A 21078-nucleotide genomic window follows, 5' to 3' on the forward strand; every position below is an offset into this window, starting at 1 on the left:
AAAATTCAATCTTGACCTTTAATACAAGACATTAAAAAAAATTATTTGAAAGAGAACCTTGTGTCTTGTGTCCAAAACTATTTCATTTGGTTATTTTTAAGTCATTTAAATTTAGAACAACAATAAATCTGATAACCCTGAAATTAAGTAAAAGCAAATCAGGAGTAAATGTCAAAAGAAGATGACGTCAAACACCAAAGACCATTCAGAGATTGTTTTGGGATTTACATAATCCTCTAAATGCACAGTCACAGAAAGATCCTTATCACATTGGATCGTATCCAGCTGTATCCGTCATATCACGTCCGCGTCAGTGTCAGTGTTGGCAGGAGTCGATTTCTGTAAACAGTGTGTGTGCCTGCAGTCAACTGCCTATGTTTGGTTTGTGGGCTGGGCTCTTGGCTTTCCTACACCACAGAGAAATATAAACATTTCACCAAAACTTCAGCAGTTTCACGACAGCTTTCTTTCAGAGTTGTTGAAGTGTTTTGAAGAGTATTTATTTTGTGCAGCATTTTATGCCGTGGTGGCTGTTGCTTTTTTCATTTCATTTTTATCAAAATCCAAAATGTACAGATGATATCTGGCATGATTTATATATTCAGCTGAAGATGTGTCATGACCATAACTAATTAATAACAAATGTATCTGAAACATGAAGATTTCAACATACAACTGCCTAAAAATCTTTGATTTTGAAATTTGGGTAACTGTATGTCCCATTCACTAACATGGAGGCGGCAGGGTTTATGACCTATACTACAGCCAGCCACCAGGGGGAGATAGAGATGCTTTGGCTTCACTTTTGGGTAGAAGTGAAGCCAAGATGTCATCCATCTTTATATACATTCTATCATAACGACCTATGATCACAACCCAGCTGCATTATCTGCTACCATATGTCTCAATTCTTCTGCTGCATCCCTCTGCTGCCACCTGTTGGGTGGTGGTGTGTAATGTACAACCTCCCATTGCTTAAATTTGATAAAATGTACATGTACAAATTTTAATGAGTCTATGAGCAAAGATTCTTTTGATCCAGGCCGGAGGGGGTCTAGTGCCCTCTACTGTCCATCTGCTACTCATTTCATGTTGGCAAATGTAGACACGTCAGTAAAACAATATATAACCTTGCCCCTCTGTCAAAAACACTGTCAATCATTGGTTTTTACATCAGCTAATTGTAGAATGAAAATCCAGCAAACAAACCCAGTTAATCCAGCCTGTTTCTTCCCGCAGGTGAGAATGACGATGAAACCCAAGACCCTGTCAGGAAAGCGTTGAGGCGAGCAGAAGCACGGCCGAAGAATCTGGCTAAAAGTATAGAGGACATGACGTCATGTTTATCTCCACGTGAGCTCATCTTCCAAATCGATAATTTCCCCAAATGCGCTGATGAATCTCAAGTAACATAGATTTACGTGTTTCTTACAGGGCAAGATTCAGCTGCTGACCACAGACGCATCAGTGATGGTGAAAAATGGTCCTAAATGATTTCATGACTGAAATGTTTTCTCCCGGCATTCTGGTCAAGATACTTTATATTTCTCTCTTTTCAGTTTCGACCCTCCCGTCACCGTCCTCGTCCTTATACGCGGATCCTGACCACCTGAAGAAGATGAGCAAATCGGTTCCTTCGTTCTTACAGAAGGAGGTAAAACCACCCGTTCATCTTTCAGTCCTGTAGGTCAAAGCCCGCTCTGCCTCCCTGTGCACGCAGCTTTCTGTGCCTGCTGTGTGTGTTGCAGGACGCTGACAGGGACGCTGACTCCACCTGTGAGGACAGCTACCAGCGAGGAAGACTAATGAAGGGCAGCTCGATGACTAACCTCACCGACTCCTCTGGCATGACGTCTATGTCGTCTGTATGTTCACACCCGGCAGTATGCTTCACTAATCCATTAGCAAGCTTCACATTAAGACACTCCCCCTTTAACCTGCTCTGCTTGTTGTCTTTTCATCGTAAATTGTTACTGACGTCAACCTGCTACTAATTTTACATTTGCAGAACCAGACAGTTTGTTCTTTTCTCTTTCTCAAAACCAAAGAAATTCAGCTTGAAAACCCTTCAGTTAAAGACATATTACTAATACAGACTATTAAGAAATATGGACGACATTTGGGGCCAGAGTTTGCACAGTACAGATCAAGGAATGGAGCCGCTGTATTAAGGTCCCGCCCATACATGTGCTCGACCAAAAACAAGTCAGTCTCAGTTGTCAATCATGAACATTTGGACAAACTTTGATAGAAAAAATATTTATCAGTATCGTCCATGTCCCATCCACTAACTTTGGGGACACAGATTTATGACCTGCACTGCAGCCAGCCACCAGGGGGCAATGCATATGTTTTGGTTTCACTTTTGGGGCGCTCACATGTCCTCCATAATTATATTCAATCTATGGCTAAAACAAATCTTCTCTTGAATGTCTTTTCATTTCATTTTCATTTTATTTAAAAGAAAGGGACAGTGCACATTGTTTGGTATGAGCACAATGGTTCATATAAATATATCAGAGTCAGCCAAGTTTTAGGCAAATTTTCTTCTGCTGGTTGATGTTGAAAAGAGAACAGACAACAAATAATCAAACAAGCAGACAACAAATTAACAGCTAGCACATAGACATGTGGACAAAACACATAAGCACATATTCAAACACAAAGCAGAGCGAGTTAATAGAACAATAATAGACTATGAACAGACTGTGATGTGTATAATTGGTGGAGTTTCACAAATTTGTAGATAAAAAGTATTTCCACAGTGATTCCACTTATTGTAGATAACAAACCAAAATTTCGGGTTGCTTGATTGTGTGTGCTCCAGCTGAGCGGCAGCGTTATGACCATGTACAACGCAGACTTCGGGAATGTGGAGGTTCAGGGAAATATCCAGTTTTCCATCAACTACGTTCAGAAGCTCCGAGAGTTTCACATCTTCGTGGCCGAGTGCAGAGATCTGGCTGCCGTCGACCCGAAGAGGGGGCGCTCGGATCCGTGAGTAATTCAGTTACAATTCATTGAGAGCAAGTTCTCCAATAAATGTTTTCATATAAGTTAATTTTCTTTAAACCAACAACCTGAAGGCAAAAACAGAATTCAAACACAGCTGCACACTCATAACTCCACCACAGTCACCACCTCTGCATTTCTTTTTAAGGATCTAATGTTTACATATGATGCTTTGATGATGTTGTATTATAACTGAGCCACACATCATATGCATCATTGCAATATTTGATGTATTTGGATGTACTTGCTGATAAATTACAAAACAGAAAGGAGGTTTACATTATATTCAGATAATAATCTTTCTGTCATATTTATATATCTACTACATAACTGAAACCATGTTGTGAAAAGTGTACAGACTATTGAATAGGATGTTAGAAATAATAAGTAATTTATTTTAGTTTACCAGTTTTTGGCACTTGAAAAATAAAATATAATTTTGGCTTCTAACTCTTAATTATGCTGTATATCTCTGGTGTATTTTAGTTTTTTAGTTTTAAGTTTTTGTCTTTAAGGTACGTCAAAAGCTACCTGGTACCTGACAAATCAAATCTGGGAAAGAGGAAAACATCTGTGAAAAAGAAGACGTTAAATCCGACGTTCAACGAGATCCTTAGAGTAAGAATCAGAGAGGATTCGATGCCACTTGTACTAAACAGACACTGAGACTTTCTCACGCTGTCATTTTTAATACTTGGCACAGACGACAGTCAGCAAACAAAAAGCTTCTCCCTCTTCTCTGTCCTCACAGTATCGGGTTCGCATGGAGTACCTCAGGATTCAGACGCTCATTCTCTCTGTTTGGCATAACGACACGTTTGGCAGAAACAGTTTCCTCGGCGAGGTCGACCTCGACCTCTCCAAGTGGGACTTTGACCACACCCAGATGAACGACTTAGTCCTCAAACCCAGGGTAAGAAGAAACACACATACACACACACAGGGCCCGTTTTCCACTGTACTTGTTTTATGATCAAATATCAGCAGTTTATCTTAGACTGTGGTTTGTCAGCTGAGCTGGATCACATGCCCTGTATTTGTTTAATAATCTGTGGACAGAGGACTTAAGCAACTGATGGAGTTTTTAATACGCTATTTATTTAACAGACTACGCCCACTCTACCACCAGCAAATGGGAAAGGAGAGATGAGACTAGCCATACGGTTCCTGCCCCAGGTCACCCACAGTGAAGGTCTGTAAACAGTCTCATGCGACTCTCAGACGTGCACTGAACTCCGGACATTCTCATTAAATTATCCGGAGAGGCTGAATGTGCAAACCCAAATGTCCGAATTCGTTGCTCCAGACGTTCTGCGGTGTTTTCCAGTCAGCCCCCCTAGTAAAATGTTTGAAAAATCCAGTTGGTCTGTTGATGATGTTTCTAACAACGGAAAACAGAATGTAACAAAAAGCCCAAAAAATGATCATTGTTATTCGTATATAAAAGTCAAAGATCACGTCTGAAAATTCTCTACTATTTAAAAAAGTTATTAAGTTATTAAAAGTTGTCACAGATTTTTTACTAAGATTATCCCATGAATCACAAATGTCTGTGATTTACCTATTTATTCCATAAAATAGTTGTTGGTGATCGGATATGAATAGTTTTAGCTTCTCAGGACTGAAAGATGGCAAGTTCATAAACATTTTGTGTCATTTCTTCTTTAAAGGCGTAAGTAAAGACGGCCCCAACACTGGAGAGATTCACATTTGGGTGAAAGAATGCAAGAACCTGCCTCTGATCAGGGCGACCATTGACCCATACGTTAAGTGGTAAGTTCACATTCTTCACAAGTAAGAATATGACTTCTAGTTTCCTGCTGTGTCAACCATCGTATTTCCTTTTCCCCATCATCTCAAGCTTCATGCTGCCAGACACGAGCAGGAAGAGTCGGCAGAAGACGCGCGTGCTGCGGAGGACCGCGGATCCGGTGTTTAACCACACGATGGTGTACGACGGCATCAGTGAGACCGACCTTTCAGACGCCTGCGTGGAGCTCACTGTGTGGGACCGAGACCGGCTGGCAAGCCACCTGCTCGGGGGAATGAGGCTCGGAGTCGGCTCAGGTATCGGTGGGAAAGGTCCATCCAGTTCTCAAGCATGACATTGTTTTATGTACATCAACTAAAACACAGACTATCAAAGTAGTTAAGGGCCAAACTCTATATCAAACGCCCTGTAATAAAAACCACGTTATCTCTAAACGTACATGTATTTTTCTTTGTCTCCGTAGGGAAAAGCTATGGGGCAGCGGTGGATTGGATGGACTCAACCCCCTATGAGTCGGCCCTGTGGGAGCGCATGATGGCGTCCCCTGATGAGTGGGTGGAGGATGTACTCCCGCTGCGCATGGTGAACTCTGCAAAGGCGGCTTTCAAATAAGCCACAGCGCAAAGACAGTGTATCTGACAAAGATAAAAAAAACTGTAAATGAGTTGGTGTAAAAGACTGATTTAAGATGCAGCCAGAAAAGTCTGATGGAATAATGATTGGACTGACAATTTGGGAAACAACCACGTGGCTATAATGTAACCTGTGGTGCCACCACCAGCCCTGCGGTTCCAAGTGCTTTCATATCTTTGTTCATGCTCTAGTTGTTCCAAGAAAACACATATTGATACATGTTGTGACCTTTTTAAATGTTTTAGAGCATGAATGTCACTGGTCAAAAAAACAACCTGGAGGGGAAATGTAATGGAGAAACCTAATATTGATAATACCGCAATAAAACCCATTAAAACGTTTAATAACTGACTTAAGTCTAACAAAGGTGACAAATGACCACAAACAAATATCTTTAAAGCCAATATAAGGACTCTTAGTGGTCGCAGTTTGCTTTTTGTAATTTAAGAAATATAAAGTAAGTTAACAAATGTGATGGCAAACAATAAAAAACATTATTTATTGAGACTTCTCAAGGAAAAACCCTCAAAATCCACATTAATGAGGATTAAAAATATTCAGCTCATTTCAGTTGAGTTTTCATACATTTAAATCAATTCAGTCTTTACATTTCAGAACTCAGTATTTATTTTCTCTAATATTTCTTATTGTTTTAATCCCAGCTCTGCGTAATATCGGTCTATTAAGCTGTAAATCTCCTAAATTTTCACATGTCCTTTGTTAATTAATACTAAACCACTGGGTCATGTATTTTTGTCACACTGGACCTTTAAGAAATCAACCCTCAGAGTATATGGTTTATCTGTCACCACTCACAGCATCTGCTCATTGAAAAGTCTTCATCTTCTTATTTCTCACACTAACACATACACTATTGTTCTAAATGTAATTTGTATTTGACAGCATATCTGACACATGATGAGTTATCGCACTTAAATGTATGAACCATTAAATAAATTCAACACAGGACGACTTTCACAAAGTCTTTTTTACTGATCGCAAATTCTGATGAGCTCAAATATTTAACAATCATCAATCATATCAACATTTATTTGGCTGGACTGGCACACGGTTGTACACAGACTGGTGAATCCTACTTTATCATTATGAAACCTGACTGTGATGATGCCCTGACTTTCCCTCTAGCACCACCATGAGGCCAAACATCTCGGTGTCCCTAAGTGAAACATCCTCAAACTTGGGCCACAGAATTAACTAAGTGTGACACATGTGTTGGTGATGAAGTGATGTTTTAGAGAGTGTGACAGTTACGAGTCACACTCAGTAAAACTCAGATATACGTCACTGAGTCTCGTAACAAAGTGGAAACTCAGATTGGTGTTCTCCTCAAATCCGGAGGCCATTTATATGAAGTTTTCTTCCCATGAGCTCCACCTGAGTTTGTTCGTCACATGTACAGTGAAGTGAAAGAGAGACGGGTCGTGTTACTGCACACATCAAGGTACAGGAAGCCGGTTTGGAGTTAAGTGTCAGAGTAAGAGGAAGGTATCATATTCTGTGGTTAAATAGGTGAGACTGACGCTTTGAAAAGATCATAATAGGTGTTTATGAACTGATTTGTTCTTGCATAACATCATAACCAGCAGTGAGTTTAACCTACGAGGACACAGGTGGATTCCAAGTGCTTTGTCTTATCAGTGTAAGGATATCACTTAAAACAAATGTGTATACACAACACAGCATATAAAGTAATTATAAATATTTAGAGATCAAAAGGCAAATATAGTCACATTACCTGATTTTCTTCACATATCCTTCAAACTGCATATGAAGCAACTTGGAATGACGATAAGTGAATTACTTACATTCATTCAATATATATTCATTAAAGAAATACTAGTTAAATGTGACAAGTATTTTCATTCAGGCATATTAGTGTTGTGATAAATTATGTTGAGAAATGACCAGTTAGTCTTCATTTTGCATCAGTTTTCCTAATTTCTCTTTTTTATAAAAAGTAGATGCCAGCTGAGTTGTTGGTGAACATTTGAGCAGTGGTCATGACGTCCCAGCTTTGCATTATGAGATGAGAAATATCTCAACCATTTAAATACATACTAAAAAAGTTAAGGTGATGCAAATCAGACAATGTTAAAGTCATGAATTGTATGCTAATTTCAAAAACCTGGTTTGTGGCTTTGCTTCACTGAAAAGACAGATGTTTCTCACGATTCTCATAGATCATTGTTTACAGACTGAGAAAGGCTTGAGTTTGAATTGTCTGTTCTTACTTTATTTTGAGGGGGAAAAGGGTCTTTAGCTGCACATTGTTTGCTGCAGTATTTACAGCAAACTAAATGAGGACACCTTAGCTACAATTCTCAAGCTCCCCATGAGAACATTTCTGATACTCTGCAGGCTGATACTTTGCTGAAAGTAAATATATTTTTGCTTGGTCCTGATGTGGGTCATCGTACACCTCTTTAAATTCAGAAACTACACTTTATCATCATTTTTTTCCATCCTCCAGTGGTCGACACAGCTTGGTTAAAGCCTTTTATTTACAGTCTGTGGTCAAAGCTCAAGAAATTGGAAGTTTTGGAGCTCCCCTGCTGGGTGTGCTCATAGCTGTTTTTCTGTGATAATGTGAATACGCCTCTGTGAGATCATACTCAGACACAGTGGCTCTTCAAACTAAATGCTAATGCAGCCATTGTGACATTTGGATCTTTGACATGTATGACGCCCATGTTTACCGTATTAGTTTAGCATGTTAGCATGATAACACTTGTTAATTAGCAAAAACAAAAATCAAGCTGAGGCCAAAGTGAATAGACTTGTAAGGGGCATTTTATGCCTTTATTAAATAGTGATTATGCAGAGAGGACAACAAAGGAAGGAGAGAGAGACACAAACAGTTGCTGATTTATAGTCTGTGTATTTCACAAATTTAATGACAGCCAAAAAATTGTTACGATATTATAACATTGCAGCCGAGCTGTGTAAATGTCAGTTTGTTGGTGAAATAGTCATAATTCACTTACATTTCCAAACTGTTCACTTCAGCCTGGTATAAGTGTGAGTACTGCTTTCATTCTCTATTAAAAACACTTCGTAAATAAACTACATATAACTGAGGAAATGAGAGTTGTCATACATAAAATACTTCCGCATGAAAACAGGATGAAAACTAATATTTAGTATTAATACAGTATTTAATACAGGTTGTGCGCCCTCATCTCCACCATTAATACACTATGTGATTCATAATGATTATAAAGTTGCATGCTTCTAACTTCTGACCCCGTGTTATGATGAGTGTGAAATGAAAAAGCTATGTCGTCGTATAGTTGTGTAACATGAAGCTATTGTTTCTGGGACTTGTTTTACGTGCAGATGATGAAGTGCTACACTGGCAGTTTAGGAGATAAGTCAGACGATGTTACTGGATAAGTGGTTTTCTTCTGTTGTGCAACACTACGTAGGCGGCCATGGCGGCGACGAAGATGGTTAGGATGACGATGCAGACGATCACAGCCACCACAGGGCTGCTGTAGTTGTCGGACTGAAAACCTGCATGAGGAGGGTGGGAGGAAAGCATTAAGATATCAAACATTAATATGCTTCATGAGCCCAGTAGATAATGTGGCTAGTTACAGTAGGAGCATGTACCAAGAAAGTAGTCCATCAGAGATAGAGTGACCCAGGCCATTCCAGTGGATTCAGAGAGAAACTCACAAACAGCGACAAACACAGCACAGACCCCGTGAAAACTATTGGCACGGCAAGGCCAGTTGCTCTGTTTTCGATGTGCTCTGAAGACACTTATGATGGAAATAAGAAAACGAGATCAGACATCGAACAGGTACAGCAATCCACCGTTTGATGAAGAAAGATCAGAAATACAGAGACTATGATGCAAACCACTGGTGAGCAGTGAGCCAGGTTGAAATTTGTAAGGATGAGATGAATCTCTTTCCAAGTGATGGAAAGGCCAAATGTTTGAGAAAGAAAGGTTCTGTTTGTGATTCAAAACGTGCAGCACAAGAGCATCTGTGAAGTGAAGATTTGAGCTTGTGTGGTGCGTTTACAACAGGATTTCTAATCTAAAAGAGGCTGCAGAAATGGACGGGAAAGACCAGCACAAATGAAGAATTCAACAGTTAGTTGCATGCTTGTTGCGATTAATGAAAGTTGCAGCAGAAGAGTTTAGTAAATGTTCTTACTTTGAGAAGCGTAGGACGCTGGACGAGGCTCCTCTGAAAAGGTAATCCAAACTATCGTCAGTAATTGACAGGGTTCATCTTTTGTTTTTGATAAACATTAACTCAAAGGATCAAAACATTAATTGAGGTCAATATCTGTCAGTTGAATGTAAAGCTACAGCCCATAGCTGGTTAGCTTAGCTTAGCATAAACACTGGAAACAGAGGGATGCAGCTAGCCTGGCTCTGTCAAAAGGTCAAAAAAGCTCATGAGTTAGCATGTTGTAAAACCTCTTGTTTAATCAATGCAAATGTGACCAATTTCATTGTGGTGGTTTATGCTAAGCTAAGCTAATCATCTTGTTGCGCTCACTTCATAATTAATGTACAGATATTAGAGACGTATTGAACATTGTTCTCAGCAATAACATGAAAAGTACATTTCCCCAAATCTCAAACTACTGGTATAAAAGTATAAAGACGTTGTATTGCAAGTAAAGATGGAGATTTTAGCCCTGGTTAGTTTTATCTGTTGTCATTTTATATTAGCTGCACTTGACCCCCTATTTGTTGCATTCTTTTCTATACGTTTTTAAAAAAAAAAAAAAATTGATTTAATGAATCAATCAATCAGCTTGCCTATTTTGAGATAATTCTGGCTTTATAAAATCAAAGACTTATTGTGATAGCAAAGGATATTTGTTGTAGACGTACCACTGCCCTGTTGGCCCACAACAATGGGGGGTGAGGTGACCGTGGCGGCGTCGGACACTTCCTGGATCTCTCTCTTTCTCCTCTGAGATACAGGGGTACTGGTACAGTCCTGTTGGAAGTGAACAAAGACAGAATGAGGCTCAGGGCAATTTAATCTGTGATTTATTAACGGAGCTCTGGACGAGAATAAAAACAAGTTTGCTCACAGGCAGGAAGGAGTTGCACGAGGACACCTCGCAGAGTCTGGTGACGCAGTGCAGGTAGAAAGTGGAAATGCTCTGGTTCTTGTGCTTCACAAATCTGAAGGCCTCAAAGGAGAAGTACGCTTTATGATCCGCCCCGTTGCGGTCAATCTTAGTTTGTGCGTCACGTGTGCACCTGGAGTGAAAGAGAGGCGGGTCGTGTTACCGCACACAGGGACGTTCAGTGGAAGGTATTATGTACTCTGCCTGAATACAGGAGACTCACCCTACAAACAGATCATAAAACTCGTTTACAACGGGATAGGGTTCTGTTGTTGCGTAGCATCTGTCCAGCAGCACGTTGAACCTTCGAGGACAGACATGTGGATTCTAAGGGTTTCTTTCTTATTAATATAACGTGTGGTTTACTGCAAGCTGCCAACAAACCTAAATACCTGTCTGTTAAATTGGTGGCTGTAACTGCGACGTAAATCTTGGTCTTCAGAGTGAGTCCTATTGAAGGGATTACCAGACGGTCCTGGTACTGGTCGTCCTGTTCCACAGAAAAGTACAAACAAAAAACAATATGATATGAAATGCTTCTTTCTTTTTTTAAGTTATCTTTCCACTTCTAAAAACCAAAGGAGGTCTTACATTGTAGAGCTCTAAAGCCAGAGAGCTGATGAAGCTGCCATTGTTTCCCCTCATGGCGACCTTGACTCCTGAACTGTGATGAAAGAAGCAGAATTCACGTGCTGCATTAGAAACTTGGATGTAGTTCGCTGCAGCTGTAACCTTTGGTACCGCGAAGCATACTCACACAGCCACTTCAGTGTTGTTCAGGACATACTGCATCGGGTAACGACAGGAGAACTTGTACATGATCTGTGGCCTGTAGGTGATCATGCCGGTAGACGGGTCTATAGTATTAATCACGCCTGAGATGTTGATGAACTGGACATTTGAGAAGTCGGAAAACTCTCCAGTTCCAACCTCAGTGGTCACCTGATGACAAACAATCATAGGTTTTAGTGAAAATTGTTCAAATCCGGTTTTAAACCTCTCGATGTTTGTTTGTCAGCAAGATTTTGCAAAAACCTACTGAACAAATTTCCACATATACCACCTTGGTGAAGGATGCAGGAACCCTCTACATCTTGGTCATTTTCTTTAACATTGCAAGATAGAATGTTTTTTTTTGGCATTTTAACTGATTTCCCAGGCAAATGTATATATAGGGAAATGATATCTAAGAGTGTGTGCAATTAGGTGCAGATTAATTGAATTAAACGGGACTGTTGGGCCTTGGTGGAGTTCTGTGCCTACTGAGTCTTTCTAGTATTTTAATTTTTTTTTAATTCTAATGCAGGAATTCAAGGTTGGTTTTAATACCAAAAACAGATTTTACCTCGTTGCACTACAGATTCTGCGCTATTATAATATCATTAAGTACTGGAAAATCTTCATAGCTTCCAGTAAATCCAACAGCATTAAGAACAAGATTACATAATATATGCAGACAATAATATTACGTCAACAGAAAACTTAGTTGCACATGAATATGATATCTAGGAAACAGGGTTATTCAATTGACAAGCACTTTGAAAACAATAGGTAAAGCTATTGTTAATAATACCTTAAAGATACTGTTGCAGGCAGCGATGGCACTTTCATTCAAGGGGATTTTGAATTTTAAGACCGGCGGGACAGCTGTCATGTTCGCAGTCCCAAAGCACTCAGGTTTGGTGAACTCATTGTTGAGGACCATCAGAGACTCGTTGTATCGGGCTTGGTAAACCGGACAGATGTAGATGCTCAGGTCCATGTACTCGGTGCCACACACTACATGTATGTCAGAGTCTTCTACAAGAGACAGAGTAAAGGGAGGTTATAAAGCAAACTGCAGTGGAAGTGAGAAAATAACAGAGAAGAACATGTTAATGAAAATGTTACAAACCTGGAGGTCTGTTGGTGTCACTCAAGGAACAAACATCAGGTACCTGAGCCTCTGTTCTCAGAATTAGGACAAGAACGTTCAGAAGAAAGACCGGCGTCATTGTTCCGAGTGTGGACCTGTGAGAAACCAGCAAAACAATGAGCTCTGACATTTTCACTGTCTACTTTCAAGGGAAAGTGCATTTAAAGAAAACATTCCTCAAGTAAATTACAGACCTCCACCTTGTCATGAAACACACAGTAAAAAGTCACTGGAGAATAAAACAAAAGACCTGCTTCAGCCTCGAAAAAAATACATAACATGGAAAAACTCATCCTCAAATTCAGTTGCACCGATTTGAACAGGGAATTAAAGCATTCTCTATTTGTGATGAAGAAGGTAAGAAAAACATGTCGATAAGATAAAGACCCTTAAATTATGTCTAATGTCTTTTGATGTTAAGAACTCGTGATAACATTGAAATTACAGGAAATTAGTCTCCACTGCTAGAAAAAAACACAATAAAATATTTCATCTATAATCTAAAAATATCCCAGAAAATGAATAAAACTACAGTCGAAAAGAGTTTAAAAAGTTATTTTAGGAACTCACTTGTAGGTCTCCATTTTTGCTCTTGTTTGTTGAACATCAGAACTCTTCATTTATACAGTTGGCCCCCCACCGTCACACAACAACCTCGCCCCAAAGGGGCGTGAAAGGGAGCATCTCAGACAATAGTGTAACATGTAACATAAGCTGGGCCTTCACCATCTTAATATTTCAATTACATTTTTATAACAAGTCATGTACAATAAACTTCACGCAGTTCAACACGTCCAGTGGCTCCACCTCGCCCTGTATTGATGGAACTGATATTTTTAGACGTTTCTTTCAAAACACTCTTTGTTCCCTGTTGTGTTGTAAGTAACAGGGTGTAACAGTATCATCGCACATTCATCTATATTCAAATATGCAAAGTGGAATTTTGTTCTGTCTAAAACTACATGGGTACTGCCAGCAGGACTTACTTAAAGGACCAAAAGTGATATGTTTTATAACATGACATTATTGCTTTGATGAATCATTTGACACATTCAACAAGCTTAAATTTTGTACATTTTTACCATTTCAATTGCATTTTGTATACGTTTCATATGTGTTATGATAGGTACAATCTGAGCCTGAAAAGTAACTACAGTTACAGCATAAAATGGACAGTAAAGTGAATTAAAGTGCATTAATGCATTAGTTCCCACATTTCATCAGGCTTTGATGCAATGTTAATGGCTGAGGATAATGTTATTCAATGGAAAAACACTTGATTGCTGTCCTGGGTATGGACAAGCAGACTGTTGTGTAGAAACTACAATGTCTACAAAAAAAATGATTAAAGAAACGATATTTCATGGTCCTATGAAAGCACAGGATCAGCGATCTAATCTCAAGTATTTTCTTTTGAGATCTCTTGATGTGATAAAAGTCTCATTATTATTCTTCAGAGAGTGAGTTTCGCAAAGGATCCGTTTTTTGTTGTGGCCCCAGGCTAAAAACTGCAAATAGAACATTTCAGTACAGTCTGCAAATAACAGACACACCTAGATCTGAGAGAAATCCAAAGTCTTTTGTGAAGCATCATGACACGAAAGAGACTCCAGAGTTACTCCGGTCCCTGAAGAACATCATCACAATACACTGTGAGGATAGGGACTGAAAAAGGCTCCTGTTGGATTACTTTGGACGTATCCGATGTCAAATGCCAGTTTTAATCTCTCCTTTCTTGTCTAAATAAGCATTTGTCTGCAAGCACCGCCGTCTGTGTCACTGAAGGCACTTTTTTCTTAAACTTGGACCAAGAAGCAATAGCTATGGTCCCCCGGGGGAAGTGCTAACACATTTAGACCAGGAACCGCATATCTCCTGTCTTAAAAGGGAGCGCATAGAATTGGTGTTTTGTGAGGACTTTAGAAGAATCCAACTCCCAATGATTCAGCTGATTGTGAAAATGTATGATTTGGGGGACGAACTGAATCACAGTTTGTACCTCATCGTCTTATCAGTCGATATTATAGGCTGATGTGTGCTGAATATTTTCATTAGGTGCTTAAAGTGACGTGCATGGGTGTCCCCTTGTTACCTCGTTGCCAAGTAAACCAGTGTCGTGTATTTTGAGCTTCGATATGACGCACAGATTCCAGGTCCCGGCTTATCGCAGATATATCAGTATCAGTGTCTCCAGATTATGTAACAGCACATTTTAGAACAGAAACTTTTAAATGTTTGTTAAGGTCACTCAGAAACACTGTGATAGTTTATCCTTATGATGATGTAAAATATCCTGGTTAAGCAAACTTTAATTATTGAGCTTTTAGGGTTAAAGACAGAGAACAGGATAACTGTGTCCCCTTTGTTTCCAGTGTTTGTGCTAAACTAACTTTAACCTAGCTAAATCGCCTGCTGTACAGCTATTTTCCCTAAAGTCTTATTATCCCGACAATTAATTCTATCATTAATGCTTGTTTATATTATTTCCTCATGTGGAAACAAAACAACATTTATATTATTTAAGCTTTGCATGCAAAATTTACTTTAACTGCATATGATAATAAATGGCTGAACCATCATTTGTAAGTGGTTATAGATGCTCTTCTCAAAAATGCTTGTGGACACACAGTCCATCGGACTGGTCTCACCAATAAACTGAAGAACTAAAGGGCAAGCAGGATGGACTGATGGACAGACGGAGGGATGGATGGATGGATGGATGCATTCCTAAAGGCCAGTGATCAACCTGCACACCCAAACTCATAGTAAGAATATACTCTTGACTCATACTTTCCTTTATGTTGGTTTTTAACTATCATGAAGAAAAGAGTGATTTTTATGTGTGTATCTGTCTTTGTAATGTTCAGTTTAACAGGCGTCTTAGAATTTGTCACAATGCCAGACGTGTCTATACATGTAACCCCGTCATGTGTCCATAAATGTGACTCCTTCACAGAAACGTGAGGAGTAACAGGCTTCACACACTCAGTGAGTGTATGGATGTTTACACAGAAACAAGAATGGTGGTCATGTAAATCCCAGGGGTTAAAACAAGTGTCTTTCTATAGGGATGTGAAACTATACAGTTCAGTGATGCATCCACTAAATTGACTCTAGGGAATATTAGAGTGAAAAACACAGTTCATTAAAAGGCTAAATTACATAACACATGGTCACAGCCAGTTTTTTCATGAAGTTTGACATTTTCAGTCACGTTTTTCTTCCCATTGTGAACTAATGGGCTGAATAAACAGTTACTGGGGTTGTCGACATTTGATTACTGCCTTAATCTGTGCAGACGTGTATTAACGCAAGAATCCAAAAGTTGATATTAAAGCATTTTGTAATTCTTTATCATTTATTTAAAAGGATGTTAAGTGCTGTCACTACATAATACTATTCATTTGACCGTTTGCATTTGATCATTCAAATGCAAACGTCATTTGTTTGTATCATTCGTCTATTTGCAGACAAGCTCAAAAACGAATGTGGGAGGTGAGAAATTTATGTTTTCACTCCACAATATGTTAACAATAAGTATCAGTCTGTTTTCTGTTATGTATGCCATGCTTCTGCTGCCAGTGTTAATTTCTATATTTATACTTCTAAACATTTGTTATACATTAGCATGTTCATGTGTACATTTTATAATACTTTTTAGATCCAGGTGATCCTACTGTTTCCTTCCTCTGACTCAGTTGCAGGTCAAGATCAACAGGAAGGTGTTGGTTTGTTTTTGTTTAACTTGACAATAGCTTCATTTTCAACACCCATTGACTGTAATTAGACCATGGTGAACACTGAGTCACCCTCTCAGACACATGCAACACCTGAGCTGTATAATAACACGCTGTGACGGTATCATAGGAGGATCCCAATTTCTTTTTATGTCACACCAGGACACCACTCCTGTAAGTACACTGCTGTAGATGGTAAATCAATCCTGGTGTTTGTTATAAAACTGGATGATCTGTGACCCAATTGTGTTTCTATTAAAACACCCTGATCTCAGTATCTATTCCTATTTTAGAGGTATTAACCTACATATCGGTGTACTTCTAAAATTACTCACTGGGTTTTAACCTGGCATTTATAGGTGCTGTTTAATCTGCCACCACTCCACTATTGCCAACTGCAAAATTTCTCCAATCCTTCGTTTACAGTGTAAAGTAGAGGCTACCCCATAAGGTAGTTTTGTATTACTTAATTGTATTTATATTTAAAATCTTAGTTTTAGAAGTACATTGCTACCCTCTCAGATTGCTGCTGTATGTTTCCAGTATTTTGGAATTATTAAAACATGTAAGCAGCATTTTATTCATAAAATTGGTTGAGGTAAATCTAACCTTATCGGTCCGGCCGACGCCCGAATCCGCTTCCTGTTCTGTCCTTATTCTGCCATCGTGGCTCCGAACTTGTAATGACTGAAAGAGTATTTGGGTTCTGTTTTATTGACTCTATGGTTTATTGACTTTTACCTGGGTTTCCTTGTGTTTAGGTTTGTGTTAAATTGTTTTCCCCTGAGTTCTCCGCTTCCTTTTTTATTTTGAAATTATTCTCCTTGTGTCTCCAGCTTTGTTTGTCCTGTTTTCCCGTCCTTGTGGTTTTCTGCACATGTTCCTCGTGTCTTTCACCTGTGTTCAGTCGTCCTGCTACCTTGTGTATATAAGTCTCTGTGCTTCTCGTTGTCAGATCGTCATCTTTCCCAGTTCACTGGGTTGATCGTGTGTTTTTAATCCTGTTTCCTCTACAAACCTTTGCTGTAAGTAAAGGACACTTAGAGTAAACCTGCTCCTGCAGTTGGGTCTTCCTGCTTTCCTCAACTGTCACATAAAGTATTAATTCTCAGAAACATTAACTCTGGTGAGATCATTTTGATCTGACTTCATTTCCAGGCTTAGGGCAGCACTTCCTCTGTGGTTATTGCTTTCATTGACAGTATATCCAGGCATCTATGTTGCATTCAGTTTATATTTACTGCCTACAGTGTTCATTTTTTCTTAAAGAGCTTGTCATGAGGCTGAAATATTTGATATCGCACAATACTTGAAAAAAAAATACAAACATTATGTCATTTGATTTTGTTCATTGTTTTTTCATAACCTCACAGCAGTTAGATTGACATGTTGTTCTGCATCTGTACATCTTTTATACGTCTATAAATATACACATGTTCTAAAACTACTAAATCTACTTCCATCAAGCTTTAAACGGTTCCATTTAAGTTGTTTTAATGCAGAGAAACAAAGTAGACAACGAAAGCACTGATGGTATTTATTTTTGCTTTATCATGAATATTTAGCTCAACAGGAAGTGGTTGAAAAGTTCATTGGGATATTGGTTCCTCTCTGCCTTTTGTGTGTGTGTGTGTGTGTGTGTGTTTGTGTGTGTGTGTGAGTGTGTGTGTGTGACTGTTGAAGGCTTTGGCAGGTCAGCGTGAGTTAGAGTTTCTTGGGCATTCATGCATCCTGTAGGCACACATGTAGAAGATACCTGCAAAGAAGTAATGAGATCTTTAAGTAAATGAGCGCAACCGCAAAACATGAACAGTCAAATCCAGAAGTGTGATATTCTCTGTTGTTGTTGACTTGGTGCGATGACGATACCTGAGAAGAAGGTGAGCACCACTGCCACCCAGCCCATTATATAGGACCAGGAGAATCGCCAGCTGCCATAGCGTTTTCCATAGTAGTTCACCGTCACTCCAGTGTAGACTGCCATGGCCAGCAACACAAAGAAGCCTGCAAGAATTCAGTTAAAGAAATGAGTCGGTGGAATTAAGAGTTTTCTTAAATCTTCGTACTGGCAGGACAGGGGCACTTCAGGGGCCATTTGAATTTCAGCTTACCGACCCCACCCCTGGATCCGCCCCTGTAAACTGTAAGTTTTAATGGGTTTTCACATGAGTGACTTACAGGAGATGAAGAAGAGGATGCCGGCTGCAAATGTCTTGTCAAACCCGTCGAAGGAGGAGTAGTGGATGAAGGCCATGACCCCGATCACGATGCCGATGAAGCAAGCCAGCAGGGAGAGAATCATGAAGGCCCGGGTGGCGTCCCAGTACGCTGCATGGGAGAGGAGACAAGGAGAGGACCAGGACTCTTTTGAGAATTTGGAAGTTCATGTACAGTTCTCACAGGTCTGCATGTTTGTCCTCATGTAGGAGACTGCACTAGTTTGCCATCTAGTGTTTGGCTGTGGGTTAGTACCCCTTTGTTGCTTTAAACAAAGGACGGATGCCTGAGAATTCAACTTGAATGATATGAATAAAGTGGGGATAGACCAACGAACTGCACGTCTACTCAACTGTGACATTACTGGTTGAAAACCTATTGTACACCAATTATTAAATATTCAAATTAATGTGATTTATTAATATGTGAAATTACAATTCTTATCACACTGATAAAATGTGCTAATTGTTTTTCTGATAAGGTTGATTTTAATTGGATATTTAATGATATGAAAACTGAATAAAATGACATGATTGGTTGAAAATGGGTCTTTTAAATCAATATCATTTGCCACAACTTTTTTATTAAATTAAACAATTTAGAATTTCTTTTCCTGCACTGTTACTTTCAGTCTTTTGTTTCTTTTTTTAATTCTCGTTGGAAATCGTGTTAATTGCTTTTCAAATGTTTCTAATATTGTATTTTTTTATTGCAAAGAATTCTTTTGTTGCCTTTAATATCAAATGTAAAGCACTTTGAATTACATGCATGCAAACTACACAACTGAAGTGTAAAAAATATATATTTTTTATATCATATATATATAAATATATGTGATAATATACAACAGTGTAGATAAACTTGGCATGGCTTTAAAGTCCCAGTTTCTGTGTAAAAAAATGTTTATTTGAATTCAGCCTTTCTACAACAAGAGAGGCATCTGGGTTTTTGTAAGATTTCCTGGTGACATTTTCTTGACAGTGAAATAAATTTACAACTTCTTTGCACTTCAGTCCACACGCGAAACCCCAGAAAAAAAAGAGTCCCCAGAGGGAGGAACCCCGGCTGATCAAGGCTGGTGTCGAGGTCACGGACTGATTTTCATTGGGCTGATAAATATAAATGAGGATGTGCCTCCAGGTTCCCATGCAGAGACACAAATGAGCCTCACCAATGCTGTCTGTGTGTGTCATGCATTTCCCCGGCACACAGTACCGCCACAGGCCCTGGTGCATGTAATTGCTGGAGTGACGGTACTGCATCCAGTAGTCCGTTGCCGTGGAGACGATGAGGAGTATGTTCCCAACTCCGGCGCAGAACAACCCACCTCCCATGAAGCTGTACATCCTGACAAAAAAGAAAAAAAAAACAATGACTGACACAAAGAGAGAGAAAACAGTCCGGGTCAAGGCCCTGCTGCCTCATCTAGCTCCTGAAGCACATACAGCAGGTACTCGTTTCACAGCACAGGGCCGGGTATGAATAAAACAACCTCACATGGCCTGCTGCAGGGTCTGGTTATAGAAACATTACTCATTAGCTGCCAGTCGACAGGTGGGTCCTAAAATACATGATTCAAACGTTATTCACAGATATTCATAAAGTTAAATTACAGCCGAGATAATCAAGTTTCTAAATATACCACCCCTATAAGGATGAAAAATGTGTTTAAGATACTAGGAATATTATTCAGGAATATTTTTCCAACTAGATCCCCAAAGAAGTACATATATTTTATGAAGAAATGTGGTTTTCCATCCTTATTTTAAAGCTGTTTTAGTTGAAAACATTGTGACAAAAGTGAAAATACCAAACAGAAAATAGTTTTTTTGTTTAAAATACATTAGATTCCAAACATGACATTTTACATTTGGGTTTTTGTGTTGATTACATACCTTAATCTGTTTTTTTGCTTCAGAAAACGTCAGAGATTCCAATATTTCGGGTTGTCAAAACACAGAGGAGCCCAATATTGCCCGGGGTGGCAGGAAAGTTTTGTTTGTGCGTAGGAAACCGAGTGAACAAACGGGCTGATGGGACAATGGGCCGTGTGGAGCCACGACCAATCACAGGGGATGAGTTTTGTGTTTTGGGGAATTTGCTGAAAATACAAAACCATTAAAGCGCTGTGCACATCTCGGGTATAGTGATGACATGGGGGTTTTAATTCAAAATGCTGCACAACCCCACACAGCAAACTCACAGCCTGAAATTGACTCACCCACAGTGTTGTTAGAGATTATTTTAAATGTTAAATATGGCATTTTGAATTGTGTTTCCAGATTATGTGTTTCATGTAAATACGTAACACACAGTTCTCTGGTCCAGTCTAAACACAAGTCTGTCATTCAAACTGAGCAATGGGCTCATCTGCATTAAATAAAACCAACATTTCACTTTTCTACAGGCCTGTGGCATAAATGATCAATAATCTGCAATCTAAATGTTTCTCAACCCTTATAATAACTAGTTGAAAGAGACATGTTACATTAAGTCTCATATTTTCTCCTCCTCATTTTATTGGCAAAGCAAGAATAATGACTTTAATTTATAGAATATAACCCGATGCAGACAGTGAACCTTGCTGAGCAGAGGAGGCTGAGCTGGAGCGCCGGGTTTGCACAGTTTGGGTGAAGAAGCTGCAACAGAAGAGATTTAACTTTGTCGTA

General features: G+C 39.2%; 2 protein-coding genes across 2 annotated transcripts; both read right to left on the minus strand.

Moving 5' to 3' along the window:
• Positions 1–8819: 8819 nt before the first annotated feature.
• Positions 8820–13075, minus strand: LOC133002940 (zona pellucida-like domain-containing protein 1). The gene is made up of 10 exons (XM_061072529.1): positions 13026–13075; positions 12435–12550; positions 12114–12340; positions 11298–11482; positions 11132–11204; positions 10933–11030; positions 10764–10844; positions 10502–10673; positions 10296–10404; positions 8820–8950 (listed from the first exon to the last, which is right to left on the minus strand). The coding sequence occupies exons 1-10, from the start codon at positions 13073–13075 to the stop codon at positions 8820–8822; spliced, it is 1242 nt and encodes a 413-aa protein (XP_060928512.1).
• A 4811-nt stretch (positions 13076–17886) lies between these two features.
• Positions 17887–19755, minus strand: LOC133003126 (lens fiber membrane intrinsic protein-like). Its single transcript, XM_061072737.1, has 4 exons — positions 19581–19755; positions 18371–18520; positions 18062–18196; positions 17887–17948 (listed from the first exon to the last, which is right to left on the minus strand). Exons 1-4 carry the CDS (start codon positions 19753–19755, stop codon positions 17887–17889), a joined length of 522 nt encoding a protein of 173 aa, XP_060928720.1.
• Positions 19756–21078: the final 1323 nt, after the last annotated feature.

This window comes from Limanda limanda, chromosome 6, assembly GCF_963576545.1.
Source record: "Limanda limanda chromosome 6, fLimLim1.1, whole genome shotgun sequence".
In the NCBI taxonomy this organism is placed as follows: Eukaryota; Metazoa; Chordata; class Actinopteri; order Pleuronectiformes; family Pleuronectidae; genus Limanda; species Limanda limanda.

Coding starts and splice junctions, on each gene's coding strand:
- LOC133002940 (XM_061072529.1), bottom strand. CDS start 13,075: ATGAAGAGTTCTGATGTTCAACAAACAAGAGCAAAAATGGAGACCTAC. Junction 12,551..13,025: donor GCAAAAATGGAGACCTACAA/GTGAGTTCCTAA, acceptor GGTTTCTCACAG/GTCCACACTCGGAACAATGA. Junction 10,674..10,763: donor TTTTATGATCTGTTTGTAGG/GTGAGTCTCCTG, acceptor CTTTCACTCCAG/GTGCACACGTGACGCACAAA.
- LOC133003126 (XM_061072737.1), bottom strand. CDS start 19,755: ATGTACAGCTTCATGGGAGGTGGGTTGTTCTGCGCCGGAGTTGGGAAC. Junction 18,521..19,580: donor GACACACACAGACAGCATTG/GTGAGGCTCATT, acceptor TCTCCCATGCAG/CGTACTGGGACGCCACCCGG. Junction 18,197..18,370: donor CATCCTCTTCTTCATCTCCT/GTAAGTCACTCA, acceptor GAATTCTTGCAG/GCTTCTTTGTGTTGCTGGCC.